This window comes from Psittacula echo, assembly GCF_963264785.1.
Source record: "Psittacula echo genome assembly, chromosome: Z".
NCBI lineage: Eukaryota > Metazoa > Chordata > Aves > Psittaciformes > Psittacidae > Psittacula > Psittacula echo.
This window is the reverse complement of record NC_137742.1, coordinates 88,940,134-88,962,644: the sequence shown is the minus strand read 5'-3', so window position 1 is coordinate 88,962,644 and position 22,511 is coordinate 88,940,134. Positions and strand designations below refer to the sequence as shown.

The following is a 22,511-nucleotide window of genomic DNA, read 5'->3' as shown; positions in this document are numbered from 1 at the left end:
CCTGTAGCTGGGCTCCATAAGGCACATGATGCACTGGAGCTTGCAAGAACTCCAGTCAAACACTGCAACCAATAGGTTAAAACTAAACTAAACTGAAATAATAACAATTAAAAAAATTAATTAAATGAAATAAATGAATATATATGAATATGAAATTAATATATAATGAAATAAATTAATAAAATAAATATTAATAAAATACACTTCAGTCCCACAGCAAAGGATTCTCTGTTCCCCCTTTCAGTCGTTCTGTTTCTTCTGAACATGCATCCTCCCATTACTGGGCTGGAACTGAGTGCCAAGGGATGGGCAGGTCCTGGACTGCCCCTGCTGAGAGTCTTGTGCGGTAATCCAGTGTCAGCAGACCCCTTTGCACACTGGCTCCTCTGTGCTCACGTTTGAATTAACTCGGGGAAAGTTACAAGAATTCTTAATTGAGGTGCTAAGAACCGGTTTGGCCCCTGGCAGCCAGGTGCTGTATTCCTACAGCTGAGCACGTGCTGCTGTTCCTGCCTTGGTGGCCCTGGCACTGTTTCAGCAGCTGCTGTTGTTTCCATCTCTTTCTGAACCCAAAGTGCAGTCACCCACAGCTGTGAGCTGTAACAGAGGTACAGCTTGTACTTGCGCTTTAAACAAATGCTAAAAGAGCTCCTGCCACAGAGGTGCTCCAAATGAGGAAAATACCAAAACCCCAAAAGTTTACAGTAGCTTCAACATATTATTTAAAAACTTAGCACAGAATAGCTCAGTTAAAAACGGGGCTACAACCAGGGATGTGCTATCCCTGGCAGTGTTCAAGGCCAGGCTGGACAGGGCTTAGAGCAACCTGGTCTCGTGGGAGGTGTCCCTGAATATGGCAGGAGGTTGGAACTGGATTTGCTGAGGGTCCTTTCCAGCTCAAACCAGTCTGGGATTCTACAGCCACCACCCACTCCAGCTGCAGATTAACTGTTGAAGGCTGTCTGGGTCACCTGCAGTTCTCCTGCTCTACAGAGTTTACAGCTAGAAAGCTGATATTCAAAGACACCCCCTCGTCTCAGTGTTGGCAGGGACCTGGATTTAGTTTTTAATTTAGTGATTTACCTGTACCAGGAAAGGTGAGCGCTCTACACTGGGAGGGAAGGATTTGATTTCAATGCTCTCTGTGCAGTTCTCACTCGCCCACCTTGTTCCTGGAACAGCTGCTTCTAACACAGGAAGACACAGTTCTTGTTCTCTCCCCTTTCTCAATCTAGTAACAACAACAAAAATCAGATCATTCATTCCAAACTAAACAACATTCCCTACTGTTTAAATAAATAAAATCATTTTCTCTCCAGCAAACTGCTCCCAGCATGGATGTAGCTTAGAGGAACCCAGACTACACCCCAGCCCTACAGAGGGACCAAACAGCTCAAAGATAAACAAACCCCACTTAGATAACCATCATTTCCAATGCATCATTCCATCACTCTTTGTCATTGTTCTTTCTGTGCTGTTCTCTAAGCCCCAGCCTCATCTCTGAGCAGTCCCGATGTAACACTCCCCACGGCTGCTCCGTACCTGGGGCTCCCCCGTGGGTGTGGGGACTGTCCTACTCCTGCAGTGACGGTAGTGGCGTCAGCCCTGTGTGTGCCCTGCAGCGGCCAAGATGAAAGAGCAGCCCAAGACCAGAAGGGATTAAACTTCTATGTGAGCCCTTTGCTAAGTGGCTTAGGAATTTGCAAGTCAGTGATTTAATACAAAGGCTTCTGAATAATCATACAATAAATCAGGAGGAGCTGCCCCACTCCAGCTCTGCCTCCCTGCCCAGCCGGTGCATCCTGCTCAGTCACTGCGCCAGGCCCATTTGCTGGTTCACACCAAGAGGCCTTTAAGTAAACTTTTCCAACGCTCAATACAATGCATTTAAATTCCAATTTCAGCCTTCCCGAGAAAAGTGTAATAGGAATGACAGCAGCAGTAGAATTAATGTTCACAGTGGTTTAGTGGCCGCACTCAGGCTGGTACATTAGTCCTCAAAAACTGTTCCCTCGTGTTTTCCTTGAAAACCCGCAGCACCACTTCCCAGGCAATACAAGCTCAGCTTTCAGATCAGCTTCTCATTTCTGTTTTCTAGTGCCCACTTGACAATTCCAGGCACCTGCAATTCCTCATATCCTGCCAGGTTTCCAAAACACACCGGCTAACGGGCCCTCGATGCCACACACGGCTGCAGGCCAGTGACTGAGCCAGCCCTGTTCCCTCTGCATGGGCCTGCAGGGAAGCTGGCTGGTGCTACCCCAGGTTTCACGAGTCCAATACAGTGCTGAATCCCACCTCAGCTGCGCTGTGCCCCAGCCTAGAGACCTCCCTGGCAGAAAGCACTACTGGAAGCACTGCTCAACAGCAGGGGCATGCTTGACTGAAGCCATGTACTTGTTCAAAAGGCCCACCAAGCAGTGGCACACAACATGGAGGATGGTCTGAAACTGAACAAATATATTTAGGATTATCAGAAATCTGTTCTCTAGTATGCAAATAACCAAAGCCAGAAACACTACGGAGAATGTTAAGTAGCAAATCAGCTGCACAAGAATAAAGACAAAGGTAAGGGGACAACAAAAGAAACATTTGCCAAATACTAGGCTAGTTGTTAAGAGGTGCTCCCACAAACAGTTTGATTTAAGCATGAGACATTACCTGCAGCTGCTGCAAAACGCTCCTGTATGTGTTGTGCTATTACCTACCCCCTTCCCATGTCATGGAAGTGCTTGTGGAAGTGCAAGCTGGATGGGAGCTACTTCCCACACATACCCTTCCTAAGGCACCATGTCAAACAAGAAATAGCAAGAAAGGTATCTAAAAGCATGGGAGGGATCAGAACCAGAGCAAGGGAAGAGCTGAACACCCGCCTGAGCCGTGCATTCCCATGTGCACTGCACTCAGGGCTGGAGAACTGCCAGTGGGAAAACCAGTGAAGTGTGCAAAGTGTCCCAAGAACAGAGGAGTCTTTGGACAGTTCCTGTCGCCGACCCTGCTCCACGCACACTCAAAGCCTTTGCTTCTACCAAGCACTCGAGGCAGGAAAGAGCTGAGGTCCCATGAGGCAACCACAGTTACAGCCTGGTCCTGCACCACCTATGCACCAGCTTTTCTGCTGGAACAGGAGGGAGACCAAGCAGGACACCAGCTCCCTCCACACCGCCTCCTGCTCTCCCCTCCCTCCCAAAGGAGCTGATAGCAGTGAGCAAGCTCACCCTTTCCAGGAGGGCCGGACATGGTCTTCCAGGTCTTCAGCAAAGGTCCCAGGGACAACTGACCTGATCTGTGCGGGAGGTGCATGAGGCATTTGCAGAGCTACCCAGGGCCATGTTGGCACAGGAGGTGCCACAGGTGCTGCCAGCACACCAGGACCTCAGGCAGCAAACACACTATGCCTGAGCAGACACTCAGCCCTATGGCCGGGCTGGGCAGCTGATGATGGGGGCAACACAGCCAAAGTGGCATTGTTTGTGACATGTGATTGAACAACCAGGTTTTACAGTGCTATTCTACACTGCCCCAGTTCCCTGGAGATCACTGCACCAGGGACATGCTGTGCCCAGCTATGCATCCCCTCACTCATGCAGGAGGGAACCCATCTGTGTGCACACACACACTCCCAGCACCACTACCAGCTTTTGAAGATACACTTGTGGCACTGAGTGACTGCTCCAGAAGTTCTGTGCTTCCCTTTGCTTTCCCACAGGGGGTAAGTAAGCGAGGGAAGGACAAAGTCCTGCTGCAAATGTCACCACAGAACTATCAACAAGAACAGTGGAGGATCACTTGCCTCCTGCCCAGATCTGTAGTTTTCCCTTTGCATTCAATACATGTAAACAATTGTGAAAGAGTTACAGCTGCCACCCCAGTCCTGTTCTCACAAAATAACTACCCTGAGCATGAAAGATAAAGAATGCAAAAACAATGTTAGAAAAACCATCTTTAAATAAAGGGGTAGAAAGTTCCTGCTACAGGAAAGAGAACACAAACGAAAGCTTTGATCTGAAATAGGACTCAAACATTTATTATGTTGTGGATTTGCCCTTTTTTTTTGTTTTGTTTTGTTTGTTTTTGTTTGGGGGGGGTGTATATGTTTCTGTTTTGATTTAGTTTTGGTGTGGGTTCTGCCCCCCTCCTCCCTTCAAAAACACACTTCAGAAGAGCACCCTTCCCAGGCCACCTCCCACTCCTTCCTTCCAAAGGGTCTGGAACAGGAGAAGAAAGAAACCACCAGAAAAACCTCAAATCCGTAATTTCCACAGGCTTATTTCAAGGTTTAAGTTGAACATTTTGTTCCAACATGTCATCCTCACCTGCAAGAAAGTAACATTTAGTTTGATGTTACCTAGCTGGTCCTGGTTCCTAGCACTGCTGCACAAACAGATCAGGGTGCTCCTCCTCACAGCAGCCACTGTTTCAAGACTCAAACAGCACATCTACACTGAGTCTGCTGGCTTTGCTGTTCCCATTTTGAAATGCCACTGCCTCAACACATCTTCTCAGCCTCGTAACAAAGACACTTTATAAGATGAGAGGAGTTAAAGAGGAAAGACAAACCACAGGAGGATGGTGAGGCACTGGAATGGGCTGCCCAGGGAAGTTGTGAATGCTCCATCCCTGCCGGTGTTCAAGGCCAGGTCGGACAGAGCCTTGGGTGACATGGTTTAGTGTGAGGTGTCCCTGCCCATGGCATGGGGGTTGGAACTAGATGATCTTAAGGTCCTTTCCAACCCTAACTATTCTATGATTGTATAAATGCATCTCTGGATGCACTTCCTTCTCTGCCTTAAAGAGGATCCTTGCTCTCCACACACCCTCTGAATTCTTGTGCCTTAAGAGAAATTCCAGCAGTAGGAGAGACACTCCAGGCAGCCCCAGGAAACCGATGCACCTCAAAAGGCAGAAGCTCTAAAAGATTTAAAGCAACATCATGCAGTAAATTTCAACACTACCTATAACAGAGTAAGTACTTCTTCTATACAGTGTTAAGTGCTGCATAGAAATTACTCACATCATCCTTAACAGTACATGAAATTACGCATTTGATTTGTGATAGCACATTACTTGTGACATCACTGTTTCCTTAAGGGCTAAGAAGTAAGTGGATTTAGCCTGTCAGATAAAAGCAAAAGGCAGAACCCCCCCAAAACACACAGCACAGCGCACCATTCCCCACACTCCCTAAACACCTCATCGTATTTATATATATGAAGTCATAGCTAGTTACTAGACAGCAGGGTTTGCATTAACACCATCAGTACAGGTATGAGAAGCCACAGACAGGCCGCCCAGCTGCAAAGGGTTAACATTACAGGTTTTGATAGGAAAATCCCATTAGGCAAGAATAACACATTATGCTACGCTATGGCATTAGGAAGACTCTTGTGAAAAGTAAAAGATTGTGTCCTGAGCTCATACATGCTTTAGAAAGGTTTCCCTGTATGTGGATCAAAAAATATTATCCAATCTTTTCAGTACATAACATCCCGTTATCCAGTAACATCCTGAATACACATGGAAGTGAGTGCATATGTAACCAGGTGCTTCCGTACCAGCTCATCTTTGCTAAAGATCTACAACATAGACAAAAGGGACAAAAGTAAGATCACAAGTTCTTTTTATTTTAAGATGTCACTATTAACACACATTAGTCAAGCTATCCTAAGTAATCCCCTTTCCCTAGACAGCTAGGGAATCTAAAATTCTGTATGATTTTATTAGCCCAAGAGACCACCATTACAAGCTTTTAGTGTTTATGTAATAAAAGTAACAAGCCTGACATTCTGCTTTCACCCTATCAAACTAATGTGCGCTTTAGTGACAATATCCATTTACATATCAATAATACATCATACATCATCCCCAACTTTATCTCAGGAAAGTGCTAAATGAAGTCAATGAACTGCCTATTTACAATTTCAAATTCTAATATATTTACAATAGAAACCAAAAGTATTTAAAACCATTAAATATAGAGTTTAACTCTGCTATATTAGTTTACATGAACACATCTTACCTCTGGCATCATATCTCCAATACTAATATTTCTGCCAGTAATTTAAGATTTTTAAAAAAACTGCTATTCCTGGAGGGAAAAAATAAAAGCTTAAAAACCAGCCCCAAACCTCCAGGCATTTCAGAGCCCTGAGGAACTACCCACCATAGACAGTCTTCAAGTAGAAGCACTGCAGTCAGTGTTCAAGAGAGACTTCCAAACTCCAGGCAAGCCTTTAAAACCTAATGCATATGTAAAACCTTAAGAGTCAGTAATCCAATGAACAGGTTTACTGGAGTAACTGCTACCATTCAGTTTTTACTAATCCGTAGTTAAGAAGGAAACTGCTGCTTTGCTGTTTCTCCTTGCGTTACATTCCCTCCACCCACAGAAAGTGTTTTGTGCACGTTGTCCAGAAGAGCTAAGTCGGCATCGTCTTCTCCTCTTTGCTGAAAGGCTGAACTGTGCCAGGTTTTACCCAGGAGAGGCCAGAAACATGCATGCTTTTGCAGTGCTGATCTTCTGGCTTCTTCTAGGCAGAAGAAAATTCAAGCCAGAATTAACAGATACCTAATAAGTAAGGTCCCTTGTAAGTCCCTCCCCATCCACTGGCAAATACAAGCATAGCAGAGGCTAACATCATTTCCTCTCCTCAAAGAGAGACAGAAAAATATCTATTGGTTTCATTTCTGGGAACGTGTGTGGCATCTGTAGAACCACACTGACACTACAGGACAGTTTCAGTGACTTAACTGATGTACTTCTACCCTATCACACCATAAAGATCAAAAGACATGCTTTGGGTAGTGCCCTCTACTTGAACATCATGACCCAGCACCACTGTACTGCTGTTTGCCAAGTTTCTTGGTTCTACAGAAAAGAGTGTCAGTCCAAGTCAAAACATTTCTATCATTAACCTGACAATATAACCGTAGCATACTACCTTGCTATGCTGGGTATGCCCAGTGTGCTGGCATGCTGAGCAGTACCCCACCCCACTGAAGTCCTCCAAATGCAAATTAATATGGCAAAGCAGCAAGTGACACCTTTCCTATACCATGGAGTTTCTGAATGCTTTCTGAAGATGGTCCTTCCCTTCCCTTAGCACTCATCATGGTTAAATGTTTCAACAGTAACTATTTCTACTTAACGCAATGCGCTGAACATGAGACAGATTACTGCAATTTAGAAGACAAAGAAAAAAAGGCATGCTTCAAGTTGAGGCAGAAAGATGTAACTTCAAGCATGTGTAGATCTGAAGTAGTTTAAGATGACCAGTAAATAAGACACCTTCTCTAGCACATCGAAGAAAACAGAATAGCTTGCTGTTTTTTTTTCATACCAGGAGCCAGCCGTGCCTCCACACTGCTAGAGGCTAATCAGGTCATCTGTATGCCAACTACAGCAAACCTGGAATGATGCACCGAGTTCTAGCAAGCAGTAATTTTGTGAGTACACTTTGTCATACTATGGGAAGCCTGACAAAGTAAATCAAGGCAGAAAGAAAACTGATTTTGCACTTCTGTCCCTCCCAATGTCTTCTGTAAAAGGTGACAGTGCATGACCGAACTGCCCTAACACATCAGACAGCAGCAAGTGAGAGGGATCAGTTAAACTTTAACCTGGCAGAGTGGAATCTGCCTATCACATGCTACACAAAGGATATCATCCAGCAAAAGCCCTGTGCTTAGCAGGGATCTGGGACATCACAGCCTGCCCTGGGCTAAAGTCCAAGCTCTCAGCTACACTGACCTTTTGGAATAAATCTCCTAAGCCACACAAGTTGGGCCATTCCTGCTATCAGCAAACTACTTGTACCACACATGCAGTAGTTGAAGATGTTTGTTTTCACTTTAAAAGGAATTAAGACTCATCTCCAGAGGATAAAAAGAAAAAAAAAGTCATCATTTGCTATCAGTCTCAGACAACACTATATCCCTTCCATTTCAAGCACTTCAACCTGTCCCTTCCCTCTATGTTGTTGATTCAAAGGATAAGAATGAAGGAGGTGGAGAATGAATGAGAAAGGGGAAAAGTAGTCAAAAGTATTATTTAAATTTCTTTTTAAGAACACAGAAAAGTCAGAATCCAATAAAAATATTTTCCTTTGTGTTCTAAGGCTGGAGAAAGGCCACCACACTTCAAGCCCTGATGTAACTCGCAGCTGGGAACATAGCTACACTGAGCTCACTGGCAGTGTATTGTATTAAGATCAATACACTCAAATATGTCATTCATCCCAGGAAACATGGAAGTACTTGAGTTAAAACAGTGAGGAAGACTGACGTTTGGACTACTGAAAAAAAATATTACTTAATTACAAAAAATGCATCAAACCGCCCCACAGTTCTAATGCAATGAGGCTAAGTCAGCAACTAAAACATTCAGTGTGCATTTCCTTGACAGTCCAGCAAAGATACCAGCCACCATTTCAGAGTCACTAGGCTCTGCAAGTGGATTGACTTGTCATGGCACTCAGAGGATCACTGTGTGCCAGCTCTTGTCAAGCACAAGAAAAAAAATAAACCTAAATCACCAAACACTCCCCTCCCCACAAAGCAAGGGTGTTACTCAGGTGAGAGCTATTTGAATCAATACATTCCTGCCATATCAGTTTAAGTGCTTTGTGACAGAAGTCACTCTAAGCACCCTTCAATTCCCTGATGTTGTCTTACTAGAAATCAGTAGTGTCAAGAGGTGTGAGCAAGGTACTCTGCTTCAGAAAGTTTGGAACAAGCAAGCCCCAAAGCTTTGCTTCAGTAATAAAAGATCTCTCAACAGAAGAGAACAAAGTTGGGAACTGCTGTGTTACGCAGAAGTAGTAATGGCCACAACAAGTGCAGGACAGGCTAATAGGAAGTCAGCAAACCTTTTCCTTCCCATTCTTCCCTCCCTTCTATCCCTAAATAAAAAAAAAAGTCTGCCAAGTGTGCCAACAACTGTACTAACAAAGCTTTCTAGCTGGCTCAATGATTAACTGCTTAACACACTGAAGTTAGAACAGTGACATAACTACTTAGTTAGGAGACCAAATCAGTTCCAGCATGCCTACTGATCCAAAAGAGGAGTGGAATAAGGTCTGACTAGTACATGTTCAGCACAAACAACTTTTCTTCCCTATCAGGCAATAAACCCTTCCTATTGTGAGAATCTGGACTTTGTGCATACCTTCTGAGACAACATCTTCTCTCTAGCTTCATCATGTATAGCTGGATTCCATGGAGAAAAACTGGAGAAAGAAGAGTTATCTCTTACTTTGTATTTTTGCAGACTATGGAATGGACAGAGCAGAAAGCAGCCACTTTCCTTGACTTAGTCTGTTCACTTTCAAGTAAATCATAAGTCTGACTTTTCAGTGTTAAAACATACAGTTAAGAACTAAATTCATATTATCATGAATCTTTTCAATAAGAAATATTTAGGTTTTCATTTTGTTTGCAATGAGAAGTAGCAATTCAGCAGGTATTACATCAGATACTATTCATATTCACCTTGGAGCTGACTGCCCCATCATCCATACAGTTTTAAGTATTTTAAAAGTATGATCAAAGCTACAGTCATGCAAATTGAGTTCAGGAAAGCCCCAAAGCAGTATTTACTCCATCCTGTCTCTACTTGAATGAGGTAGAGTGCTTGGGGGCTTTTTTTTTTTTTTTTGGTCTGGGATTTTGTTGAGGTGTTTTTAAGTCCTGGTTGCTTAGTGAAAAACATAGTAAAAACAAGTGTCTGATTATATTTAAGATTCATGAAATACTAAACAGAAGGAAATAAGGGCAGGTAGGACTACTCCAAGTATTGCTATAAATGTAACAAAAGAACCAGTTCAATCAATTTGGCGGACAAAGGCTTCAAATCAACAACCATATCAAAGCTTATCCTTGAAACATTAGGGCGCAGTGAATTTGCTCATGGTACGTACATGATTGCATATGGATCCTCTATTTTGGGCTGATCGAATAAACGACTGCTGCATAGTTTGACACTGTCCACCACTTTACTTTTGAACAGCTGGATATCTTTTTCATACCTGCAAGAGGGCAGTAAGTAATGTTAAGTAGTTGCAAGTTGGAACATGTTGCTCTAGAAGATGTGGCAGAACCTCAACTTTAGTTCCTAGTGCAACCAACTCTGGAGGTAAAGACTGAACTGATAATTTCCAGAAATGAAACCAAATACAAACCTCTTGCTTCTGGAAGTCTATGCAAAAAAACGCTTAAGAGACCATGCCTATATACATGGAAGATACTTACAGCACTGCAGCCTCAGGGTTCAGGGGAGTAGTTGTATCAATCTTGTAGAAGACTCTGCGAGCATACATTAATACTTGCCATATGTGATTATGATTTCGCCTAGAAAGAACAAAACACAATGCAGAAAGGAACAGGCATCTTTCGAATCATACATCAATGTTACCACTAACCTCCATTTTGCAAATGCTCTTTTCACATCCAGTTCACCAGACAGAGGATCTACTAGTGGATGGAAGACAGGCAGATCAAAAACCAAGCGCTGCATTGGAAAAAAAAAAAAAAAAAAAGAAATTCATTAGGACAACTTCAATCCTAATGCTAAAGCCACCAGGTGAAGGTCAGTCAGATGTTGCTTCCACATACTAATTAATTGTTACTGTTCTAAAAGAAAGCAACTTGAAGTGATTTTTATCAGCTGTGAAACAGTAACCCAACACTCCCACATTACATGCAGGGTCTTGTCCTCTCACTGATGCTTATCACCAAATCATGAAACTAATCCAGCCAACTGCACAGCACTACTGCCAACACAAGTAATAATAGCAGGTTAAGATCAGATTAAAGGAGTTTCCCTCATTTAGCTATTTGTGACTGAAAGCTTTTCATATACTTGAGCTACAATCAATTAGTTTTCTATCCTACACATTTTTAAGTAAACTCTGCAGTGACACCACAGTATTTTCAGTTCTGTACAGCTAGTTTCCTCCAGTGTTTATGTACCCCTCCAAAACAAAATTTAGTTTCAGCAGGAGGGTTTGAAAGCCCTATGGGAGCAAAACAATGATGGCTGTATGAGACATACAAAAGTCTGATCTTTGAAAGAAACTGTTTCCTACTACTTATGTTCTTTTAATGATAGCTTTACAAAGAACTTGACACCAAGCACACAGCTTCCTGACATTGCAACTTGCTCTCAGCTACAGCATCTACAAACACCCAGTGTTCCTTTTGAAGAAATTTGGCCAAAAGGGCTGGCTGCTCTGCTCTGGACAGTCAGATCGCCACAAAATTTTTTAACTGATGTAGTAACTCGGATGCTTTTTCCTCAAGGGAAAAAGAGAAAGTAGGTAACACCACACTGTCCATATCCTCCTCTTTGTTTCACCAGTGTTCTCCCCAAGTTCTCTATTTCTTTGTTTTAACGTAATTTAGAAGTGAGACAGGCAAGTAATTCTGCAGTACTACAGCAAGCACAGCACAGGTGCCTGGATTTTACGTTCCATTGTGTTGCTACTCAGAATCTGGATACTTCTTTCATTGTTTCAATCTTAACTGCCTTGCTGGGGAAGCAGCACATCAAGAGTTGAGGTAAAAACCTGGTTGATTACTTAATACTCCAATGCATGTAACTTCAGGAAGTCCACTCCACACCAGCCTCAGTAATCAGGGAAACATAATCCCTCCACAGATGTTAGGAAATATGTGTAAGACATTGCAAATGAGCACAGCCGATTGGAAACAAAAAATCCTAGTTCAAGGAAATGAGAAATTAACTGGTCTATTAGCTTTAACAAAAAGTCATACTTAAAACACTATGAAACAAGACAAATTCAAGATACACACAACCACTTACCGGGCAGTCTCCATCTGGATAATTATCAGGAATATAGACAGTAAATTTAAACACACCATCCTGGTAGAGCCCATGTCTTATGAATATTACACCAAACCACACTGCAAGTGAAAAAGTTTGCTTGAGTTAAAGAATTTTAATACATATATAAATAAATTTTAAAAAGTTAAGTTTAAACTTACTTAATGCTGATCGGTAAGATGGCTGCACATAGACACCTGGCAATTTCTGCTTTACAACCAAGGTACTGCAATTAGAATCAGCATTTAGAACAGCTCCACAACTACACTAAATTCACAGCAAGCAGTAAACACAACAGTAAACCCAGAATATACTACCCATAGCTTAACACAGGGGACTTGTTCCACAAATGTACACTGAGTTCTCAAGGGCAGACTGCTCACAGGAGGAGCTGGCAGAAAACTAGTGAAACCTTGTTCTTCCCCTCTCACTTTTCCTACCCCTTCAATGCAGAAGAAAACCATCTTTCTTGAATTAAGAAGTCAGGGTCAGTTCCCTGAAAAAAAAAAAGATTAATGTTTGGAGAGTTCTCACTTTCCATGTAATGGTTAAACGCAAGAAATGAGACTTAGCGTTGCATAAGGACTCCAGGGATTTCATTCCAAAAGGCACTACATACTTGAGAATCCAGTGTGTCTACTACAGAGGAAGTCCCTTTAGTGTTGTAGCACAGACCAGTTTATGTAACTTTACAGAACTAGAAAGTTTTGCAGACAAATAGATTTGTATGCTCCCACAGCTGTTCAGAAACTACTAGATTGGATCAAACGCAGCCGATCCAAAGAAAGCTATTTAAATCTCTCGTAAGTTTGATATCTGACATCACTGAAAGACAGGAAATAATATAGTCTTCCTAATATCCATATCAGACAGCATTCAAGTGTTCCATGCAACAACTGAAGGAAGTTCCCATATCCCAGCTCCACTAGCCATACATTAATAACCATCTCCCCACTAGACAGCTGTTCACATCTAGTCTAATACTTGTTTCAAAATTTCAGTATTTCTGACCATCTATCAGAATAACTGGTCAGGATGCCTAAATCCAAAATGTGTTTACTTCAAGGCTGAGAAATATAATACTTCCGAGAATAACATCTAAACACACCCCATAAAATCTCATTTCACTTTCTGCTCCTCTTCTATCTCAAGATATTGGGGCTGCTGCTCCAGAAGAATAATTTTGTGGAATTTAAGATTTACTACCTTCTTCAAGGACTATGGCAGAGACACAATACAAAAACTAGATCCTTGCATGTTTTTTTTCCCCTCACCAAAGCATAAGCCGAGTGCCCAAAAAAAAGACAAAAAAGTGAAAACCTACAATTCTGCAAGTAGGGAATACTCCAAATAAAATGGCCCATAGGAAGCATGTGTTCCATTTGTTGACTGGGATGACATGGCAGGTGAAGCAGGCTTGGTTATTGGCACAGCATTCTTTGGAATAGAAGGCAATTGTTTCTTTGCAGAGGCTCGTAGAGGACTAGTTCGCAGCTCTCCACTCAAAGTTTTCTCTTCAGCATCAGGTCTCTGTTAGATTAAAAGAGAACCAAAAGATTACAGGCTGTTTTTCATAAACATTTAATATTTGAACATATTTTAATACAAGTTTAAACCAAACCTGGCTTATTACAGGTTTGGCCAACAAAATATATCTTGGATTTCAGTGCTTGGGGCAGGGGTTGTGTCTTTTTTACATTCTGGTTTTAAATAGGCTACTCAATCAAACCTAGCCTACAAGTACAAAAATAATCAGTGCTGGACAGGAAATTTACAGATTAGAACAACCATTTAAGGAGGCTTACATTTGTCTAGAAACTGGAAACAGATAGCATATAACAGCTTAGAAGTCAATCTATTTCTAGCACACAGTGCATCAAGATAAATCATTTCTACCGACCAATTCCTTGCATTCCAGTCTTTAAGAGTAGGCTAGCAATGCTGAGACGAAATAAGAACTTTCTACAGAAAAATTCATGTCTTTTACTTCTTGCCTGTGCTTAAGGCACCATCATCCTGCCTGGAAATGATTATGTAGCCCATTCCCACTGCAAGCGAATCACCATTTGACAACAATATCAAGTGTAAATCCTCATACAGGCTAGGATATAGGAACCTTTTCATGCCTATACCATCTTTTATATGTATATATATATAAAAGAAAAAGACAAACATTTCTACTGAATCAGTCAGTGCTACACTCCTAGAGAACACTGTACTACATACAGACCTCAAAACCATTCTATAGATTGCAGAGACAAACCTGTAGCCTACAGACTCACAATTAGGCTGGTTGTGGTGATGAAAGGCATGATTTAAGCTATAGTGTTTTGAAGCAGTTTAGGTTCAGACTAGTAACAATACCTATGTCACAAGCACCATCAACAAAGTTATAGTTTGCCCTAGCACTGAACGCTAGAGATATGATCAACCCTGGAACTATCATGCTTTTATCATTGCTACAATCTAAGGTTGCAATAGCATTACGGAGGCACAGTTCTGTCAATGCTCACTGCACATGCAATACCTGGCTAAGCTCTACAGAAGACAGTAATCGAATGTCCTAAGAAACAAGGATATTTGAACAAGTTTGTCTCATCTTTCTTATGTCAAGATGCTTCAGACAAGAAAAGTCAACAAATTCTGGAGCAAACTCAATCCATAGGCACACTCCAGTTAATGTTCCTCAGAGCTAGCTTACACTTCCATTGAAGATGGTCACAATCCTTGGGATAAAAGACACACTCCAGCTGTATTTGCAGATTGTCTGATGGTCTTTTCCAGAACTGCTGCCACCCCTCAACACATGTTAACACCTCATGTCATCTATTCATTAAATACCTTGCGCACAGAACCCGTAGACATGCTCCAGAAAGGGTTCATAACGTGTATTCCAAACAAAGAACCACAACTTTTCAGTGTCTTCAGAGTGTCCTCAGGCTCCTCTGGTTTATACCCTAAAAAAAACCCACAGAATGAATTATCATTCTAACAGACAAACAGGACTCAGTACATAAATAGGATCTGGATCTAATTCTGCAGCCATCTTTATATTTCTGTAATTTCAGAAGAAGCCCTATACACTTAAGATTGACAATAGTTTAAACTGCCAAAGCTCTATTACATATTAGACTCCAGGATAATAACACAGCTGTCTATGAAATCATTTTCACACATGAATTCCTGCCTTCTTTCTGCTAGAAAGACACTCCAGATTCTGTATCCCATGTTTTGTCATGCCAACTGGAAAAAAAGACCATCTGTTGGCTCAGCACAGCCAAGAAAGATCCCCTACACACAAAAATATTAAGAAGTCGCCACTTCACCATTTGAGTCCAGCCCCAGACAGTTCTACAATGGCTTATTCTTGCTGCATAGGTAAGTGCTGTCCCTCACACAATACTGCTGACTTTGCACACTTCTGAAGCACTCCAGTTTGAAAACATCTCTGCCCATTCCCAGTGAAAGAGATGATCCTCCCATTGAGTTTGCATCATGTATGTGTCATTCTGTTTTCATCTGCACTGGAACACCACCAGGAATAGAAAAGGCACAGAACACAGAAGTTTTTCTGTAGCTCATTTAATGGTTTAATTATAAGCACAAAGGCTTAGTGCTTTTTACTGAACTGCTCCAGCAATTCAGTAACAAGGACCAGCAGTACTTAAAGAGTTTCAGTGTGCCACCTACTGTATATGGCCTTAGTTTGCTCTCTTTCTTTTCTCCCCTTTTCTTCTCACTCTGTCTTGCTATTGTTTGTGCGAGAACTCTTGCCTACACCACCTCTTGTCTAGCACAGCCTATTTCCTCCACTCTTCTCTCCTTCCCCTCACACCCTCCAGTTCCCCTAGTTTCCCTTCCCCCCTTTCTACTCTCCTACTTCTGGCTAAATTAAGGTTTTGAAGCAATTCAATGTACTCAATTTCTTTAATAGGAAGTTGTACAACATTGACCAATGCAATTTATAGGATGTGAGAGAGATAATGGCACAGGTGTCTAAGGTTTTCTACCATAAGCAAGGCACTACCTGTTCACCCATTGCTTTAATTAGTTTATAGAAAAAATGGCAACATAACAACCAAAGATCTTCCTAAAAGGGAAACAGATGGCAATTTAAGGCAGACAATTTATACAAAGAAAGTTTAGCAACGGTAAAGTCTTTTTTTAGAACAAATCATAGGTATTCTTCTAGACTATAAATCAGCCAAGCATTCAAAAAATGCAAGCACCATTCAGAAAAGTGATGAAAAATAATTCATTTTCCCACTCCAAAATGATCTCAAACACTCCAGTACACAATTCCTCCAGATATTTTTCCAGTTCAGCAGCCAGTCTCACATCATTCCAAGCCACTGAAAACAGTCACAGCATGGCTGCTGCTTGGCCATGCCCTGTGACAGCAGGGAGCTGTTTTCACTTTTCCCCATCTTCTGTCTGGGAAACAGTGCCATGCTAGAGGGCTATGCTCTGGGCCTTTTCTCTTCCATGAAACCCTGCCAGACTAAGAGATGCTGGGCGAGGAAGGTGCAAGACACTTCCTTGGGAAAACTCCAGCATAACAAGAGGGTGGAGGAACTGACACACAAGGAGAGCACCAAGTGCTATGGCTCTGACAAGAGAGAAAAGTGCTGGAAGCTGATGTACAGGCTGGAAGACAATTAACTGGAATCTGGACTGATTATGGGGTTTGGGTAGAATTTGGTTTGGGCTGGTGTTTTTTTTTTGTTGGTTTTGTTTGTTTGTTTGTTTTAAGACTAAGTAATATAGATTTTATTATTCCATAATCACAGATATGAGATACAGGAGTCTGAGCAGGACAAAGAGTGAAGCATGTACATAAAAAACAGCCCAGCCTCATACCAGTGAAACAGGGAACTGACTTAGAAGCTTGATAACTGGTGCTAGATGGAATTCAGTCACTGACTCCACCTTGCAGAAGGCAGCTCTGCATCTCAGCACACTTCCAGCATTGTCAAGCTTTTTATTATAGAGCTGCTTACTTACAGGCTATTAAGAGCAGTTTGTATCTCCAAATAAAACACTGATTTAGCTCTAGATCAACTACAGAAAAACTTCCAGAGATTTGCCTGCTCACAGATCTTTTGTCCAGTTGCTTGCCAGTAATAAGTCCTGCATTGGTGTTATCCTAAATTTATTGTTAATACTGTCTCCTGTCTCATTTGCGTGTTAAAATATTATTTATGATGGAAAACTAATAACCTCAGAGTACCAGCTTCCCAGAGGAAGGTAATTTAAAAAGCCTTTCAAGGTGTTTCAGAGCTTGTTTATTTCTAATTGCACTCACTCCCCTTCCAGCCATGCTACGTGGAAGTAGAGAACGATATCAGTACAGGAAATTTACCTGCAACTGATTATGTTCTCTAGTGCCTTCACTTTCCAATTTACTACCTTGCATTAATCACAAGAATAAAAATACGTATTAAAAAAATTACCAAGTAACAACACATTTAAGTTAGATTGCTTATCCTACTTCTCACTATGGTGAAGGTCTGCGGCAGACAAAGAGAGCCAAGTCCCAATATGGTTAAGTGGAACTTCTAGGCAGGGTAGCCATTCAATCTTGCACACGGCTACAGCATTTACTATAAGGCTTCTATCAGTACAGCATCTTACTGTGCTGTAACTACTGAATCCACCAGCTTCCCAATAGAACCCGAAACACTCCCCTCATCTTATGAAAAGGGAATAAATGCATTCAAAATCACCACCCTGCCTCCTTGCACAGTCATCAGTCACACTGCCTCAACTAAGAAGAGGCTTAATTAACAGTGTGACGCTCAGTTATGTGTTCTACTAATTCCTGCTACTTCAAGAACAGAAAAAACAGCAACCCTCGTAAGCAACCCTCCTCCCATGGGCTTTTTTTTTATGGGTATCTTTTTCTCTAGTGTTTTACTTCTAGTACAACAGCAATTAAAAAAGACAACACAAACATGTGGATTTCAAACACTTCTCCTTCAAAAGGCCTTCAAGCTTGTACCCAGCACTGCACTGCTCCAGTCCCGCCAACCAGACCAGGAAAGCCACTTGCCACCAGAAACAGCCTTATGCTGACCCTCACCAGCAGTGACATACATAGGACAAAGCAGCAGTCAAACTCACGCGGTGCTTCACCATCCTTCCAAGATACTTCAAAAACCAAAGTTATCGCTAATAAAAACAAGCATCTTAAGTACTGTGCTTTTGCACTCTCTCTCCACTAGGTATTCTCATTAGAGATTGCCTCTGTTTACACCTACTTCCATATCACGTGTCATATTTTCCCCCTGTCATCAGGAGAGTCATTAAATACAACACTAAATTAGTCTGACAAAACTTCATCTTGCCCGAACACAGCAGTTTTATACTTTCTGGAAACATAAACAATTCCTTGAGAAGAAAACAAACAAGAAAATACAGATAAACGTACAATATTACGTTCTCATGTACGTTTTTATGCGTTTTATTCCCTGAATTGCACCACTCCTACACCTGAGAACAAACAGAGCTGACAAGGCAGAGCACCAGAGAACAACATTACTATTACTTGCCCAGTAACTGTCCGTTTGCACCAGAGCCGATTTCTCCTCAGCACACCCACTTCCTGGTCTCCTTCGGGCCCAGGGACTTCACCAGCCCACACTGGGCCCACCGGACAGGCGGGGACCGCGGAAGGCGGCAGGCACGCTGGCAGCAGCAGAAGCGCTGGCCAGTCAAGCCTGTTTGCCGACTTTTCCTTCGCAGCTGGATTACAGCTTTCAGCCCCACACCTGCCGCTGTGACTTCAATCCTCTAACACACCTCTACAGGAACCACAACCTGCGCCAACGAAGCCGCCAGAGCAGAAGACCCGAGGAGTGACTTGTCGGCTCCCACAGGACACCTGGCTCTCCGGGGGCTGTCAGATGGAGGACTAAAAACACGGTTCTCCGGAGGCCCGAAAGAAACTCCCCCGTCAGTCCCAGCGGTGCCTGCGCCGCAGGACGCCGCCGCTCGCAGGGCGCCCTGAGCGCCGCTGCTCGCCCCACCGCACGGTCCTCTGAGGAGAGGTGCCGCGGATGCCCTGCGAGGCGGATGGCAAGGCCGGGCCGGTTGCCCCATGAGGCACAGCGCTAACCGGGCCAGCAGCCGCCCCGCGGCGGCGGCAACACCAGCAGCAACAGCTCCTCAAAGGGAGGGGCGGGCCCGGCCCGCAGGCAGGTGGCGGCAGAGGACTCACCCGCGCCGAGGCTCCCGCCGCTCCGCTGCACGCACTGCCCTGCCGCGCCAGCCGCCGCCGCCGCCGCCGCCGCCACCACCACTGCCCCCTATCCCTGCAGCTGCCCCATTTAAAGCCCGCCCCCTTCGCATCGCACATCCGGACCCGGCCTTCCCCTGGGCCAATCGCCGCCCGGCGCTTCCGGGAGGGCTCCGCAGGGCGGGGCGGTGCAGGCACAGCTGACCAATCACAGGCGCCGCCCGCTCCTGGGTGCCTATCGGCTGACGCCTCTGCTGTCCCGCCGGGAGGTGGGCGCTGCTGAGGGCTCCGCCCTTGGCACGAGGATTGGCCTGAGCGCCTGTCCATCTCCAGGGAGACCCAATGGGACGGTGGTGACGCACTGTCACTCAACAGGAAGAACGCTCTGCAGCTTGGAGAAACAAACGGCTCTCATTGGCCGGCGGTGGGAGCAGGGGGGCATGCCATTGGCTGGCGAGCCGAGGCCGCGGCCGCCGGCGGCCATGGTCTGAGGAGCGCGGAACCGGGCCCCAGGGAGGGGCGTAGGGCAAGAATGAGGGTGGGGATGCAGGCGTGGGTCCGACAGTGTCCGAGCCAGACGGGCGGCGGGGGCCCCCAGCGGCGGCTGCGCGGGGCGGGCGGCAGCGGGGCTGAGATACGGGGGGAAAGGCCGGAAGTGTGCCTGAGGGGACGCGCCACGTACACGTACACACAGAGTATTACCTGTATGTATAGGTACAAACTCTGTAATCCTGCTGAAGAGAAGGATCAAGGTAAGAGCAAAACCCAGGAGCTAGTTTTTATTTGTAGTTACACTTTATTTCTGAAACAAGTAGAACCAATTCAAAAACGCTGTGCCAAAAGTAGGTTGTGAAGGTTTGGCAGGTGACAACAAAATTCATGCTATCTGAAGCCTAAAATTACAGAGAAAATTAAAACTCAATTAATGCAGGGTGGGTTTTTGTGGTGTTCCTAAACCATGAGCAAAGCCACCATGCTGAGGCTATCACTGTCTCAGTGCGTAACCTCTTAAGCTCCCTGTCCTCAAAATGCCACTTCAAAGTCTCCAGTTACTAAGGTCACAGTCCTGGACAAAGCACTGCCTCAGTTTCAGGACCCTTTTGCAATTCCCTGTTTTTCCATCTTTGCCCACACCTTCAAAGTGCTATACAACCTCCATCAGGGTTCACACCTTAAGTTACCTACCTTGTAGCACCACATGCTGTAGCAGTCACCTGTCATCTCCATTTCTTTCCTAATCTCTGCTCTCTCTATATATTTTTACTTTTTCTGCTTTTTTTTCCCATCATCCCTCCCTTGACAGGTACCTTTCCAGAAACCCTTTTCCCATGGTTGCCTCCCTCAGTGGGTGTCTCAGACCCAGCCCTTCCTCAGAGCACCTTGCCTGCACTGGGCTCCAGTCTTGCTGAGGACTGCATTACATGTTCATTGACGAGTTATGCAGATGCCCATCAGATCTTAAACTGCAAAATTCCATGGCTTGAACAACATTTTAGTGTTAAGTGTGTGTGTGTGTGTGTGTGTGCAGGATGTTGTATGTCACAATTGTGATTAATATTTTGATACGCAGGATTGATAGGAATACTTTACCAGTTCTTTGAACACAACACTATTACTCTGCCAAACCCCACTAGAGACCTGTTTTGCCAACTCCAGAAATAATACTTCAACAAGAAAGAAGATAATTTTTTTGTCTAATGCATTTTCTTAAATGATGTTTTCAGAACCACTGTTGAGGAAAACACTTTTTCTATCATTTCCTACTAGAACCACAGATCTACACCACCATCATTTCTGTGAAATAATGTCTGTTTGCAACCTGAACGCAAGATCATCACTTAAAATAGCATCTCTGTGCTCATAATGCAAAATGTTTTCCTAAAATCTCAAAGCACTCTAGTTTAGGTCCTAGGATTTGATGCATCATGTTGTCCTTTGTATGATCAGGTGAGGAAATCTGACAGCATGGCTTTGGGTGTGTGCATAAACCTCATGTAGCAGCACTGATTGTTCAACTGCTGGGTAATAAAATCTATTCGCTCTTTTGCTCTGAAACCCAAAGCCCAATTAGGTGTCCTCAGGTGAGCTATACACAGGAGGAAAGTTAAATGAATACCTAGTTCATACACTGATAAATCAATAGTACCAGCATGACTAAACTTAAATATAATGACTTTGAAAGGGAATGCAGAAAGCTGACCTGCAAGCTGAACTAAAATACAGAAGCTTCAAAATATTACGTGGTACACTGGATTTCCTTTTCATTTCTTAGTCATGCCAGATCTGAACAAATTCGACTACACAAAATCTTTGTATTTTGACCAATATAAGAGAATAATCTAGCCCAGAGTTTGTGTATCGCTTACCTTATGATACGTTTCTTTCCCAATGGATCTTGAAGAATATCTGTAGAAAATACTGTAAGATTAATACAAGTCTCAGTAACCTCCAGATACCCTCTTCCCTAACCCCTGTTCTTTTTTCCCCTACCTTTAGATTCTTTTTCCCTTGCTTTTAGATTCTTTGTTTCACCTAGAAGTCTAATTACAGGAATTTCATAGAAAACAATGTTTTGGGCTAGCAGAGTTAAAAAAACCACATTGGCCAAGATTTTCCACAGTACATATGTTCATACCCCCAAACCATGATGCAAAACCTAAAGTTGCCAAGCTCCTACCTTTGTCTTTGGCAGAATGAAGAATGTGATGGCCGTACCGTTTAAGGCACATTCAGTATCATCATAGAATCACAGAATGGTTTGGGTTGGAAAGGACCTTAAGATCATCTAGTTCCAACCCCCTGCCATGGGCGCCTCACCCGATTTAATTGTTCAGTGTGAAGAGTCTCTGGTAGTTCTGCCCGGCTTCCTCTGGGGCAGAATGTGACTCTGGTGCTGCAGTTCAGAAGGGCAACGGGAACTGGAGACCGGAGGAGGATAAACAGTGTTGTGACCGGCGTGCAGGAGACCCGGCGCCGCTGGGTGGCGCTGCGCGGCCGTCCCACCCGCCTCCCGTGTTCGGGCGAAGGCGGCCGAAGCGCTTCCCTCCGGGAGCACGGTGCCCGCGGTGCGACAGGGAGGAACGGGCAGGCCTCGGTCCTGCTGCGAGCCTGCACCTTCGGCAGCTGCCCCTGAGCTCCCCGGCAGCTCGAGGGGAGCCTAGAAACAGGATAACCTATATAACTGCACAAAACGGCACCTTACTCGATACATGCTACCTGTATCAGTTTTTCCTGCTAAAAGTGCAAAGGTGAAATGTGGCATTTTCACTTTTTCAAAACTAAAAACCAGCATAACAAATATGTTAAAAACCTGAACCCGTGGACATTTTTTTTTTTTGTACTTTCAGGTGCAATGCGTTTGTGATTTGCATACTAGGAGAACATACTGTGAACACTATAAAGCAGTTGTCAATTTACTACAATTTACTACAT

General features: G+C 43.7%; 1 protein-coding gene across 4 annotated transcripts; it reads right to left on the bottom strand.

Moving 5' to 3' along the window:
- Positions 1-5,513: 5,513 nt before the first annotated feature.
- On the bottom strand, positions 5,514-19,176 carry AKTIP (AKT interacting protein). 4 transcript variants are annotated; one of them, XM_080636610.1, is made up of 10 exons: positions 19,062-19,176; positions 14,684-14,799; positions 13,167-13,372; positions 12,004-12,068; positions 11,822-11,922; positions 10,419-10,507; positions 10,249-10,347; positions 9,918-10,025; positions 9,167-9,227; positions 5,516-6,527 (listed from the first exon to the last, which is right to left on the bottom strand). In XM_080636610.1, the coding sequence occupies exons 2-10, from the start codon at positions 14,723-14,725 to the stop codon at positions 6,420-6,422; spliced, it is 879 nt and encodes a 292-aa protein (XP_080492736.1). In that variant the 5' UTR covers positions 14,726-14,799; positions 19,062-19,176; the 3' UTR covers positions 5,516-6,419. The 4 variants fall into 4 exon arrangements, with proteins under 4 accessions (XP_080492737.1, XP_080492736.1, XP_080492738.1 ...); XM_080636612.1 differs by having other exon boundaries at positions 5,517-6,530; positions 19,062-19,078; XM_080636609.1 differs by lacking the exon at positions 19,062-19,176 and adding an exon at positions 18,394-19,048 and having other exon boundaries at positions 5,517-6,530.
- Between the last annotated feature and the right edge of the window lie 3,335 nt (positions 19,177-22,511).

Excerpts from the sequence above, each read along its gene's own strand:
- AKTIP (XM_080636612.1), bottom strand. The coding sequence starts at position 14,725 with ATGAACCCTTTCTGGAGCATGTCTACGGGTTCTGTGCGCAAG. Across the intron at positions 12,069-13,166 it reads TATTCCCTACTTGCAGAATT|TACCTTGGTTGTAAAGCAGA; the intron begins GTAGGTTTTCAC and ends TTCTAATTGCAG. Across the intron at positions 11,923-12,003 it reads ATCTTACCGATCAGCATTAA|TGTGGTTTGGTGTAATATTC; the intron begins GTAAGTTTAAAC and ends TTTCACTTGCAG.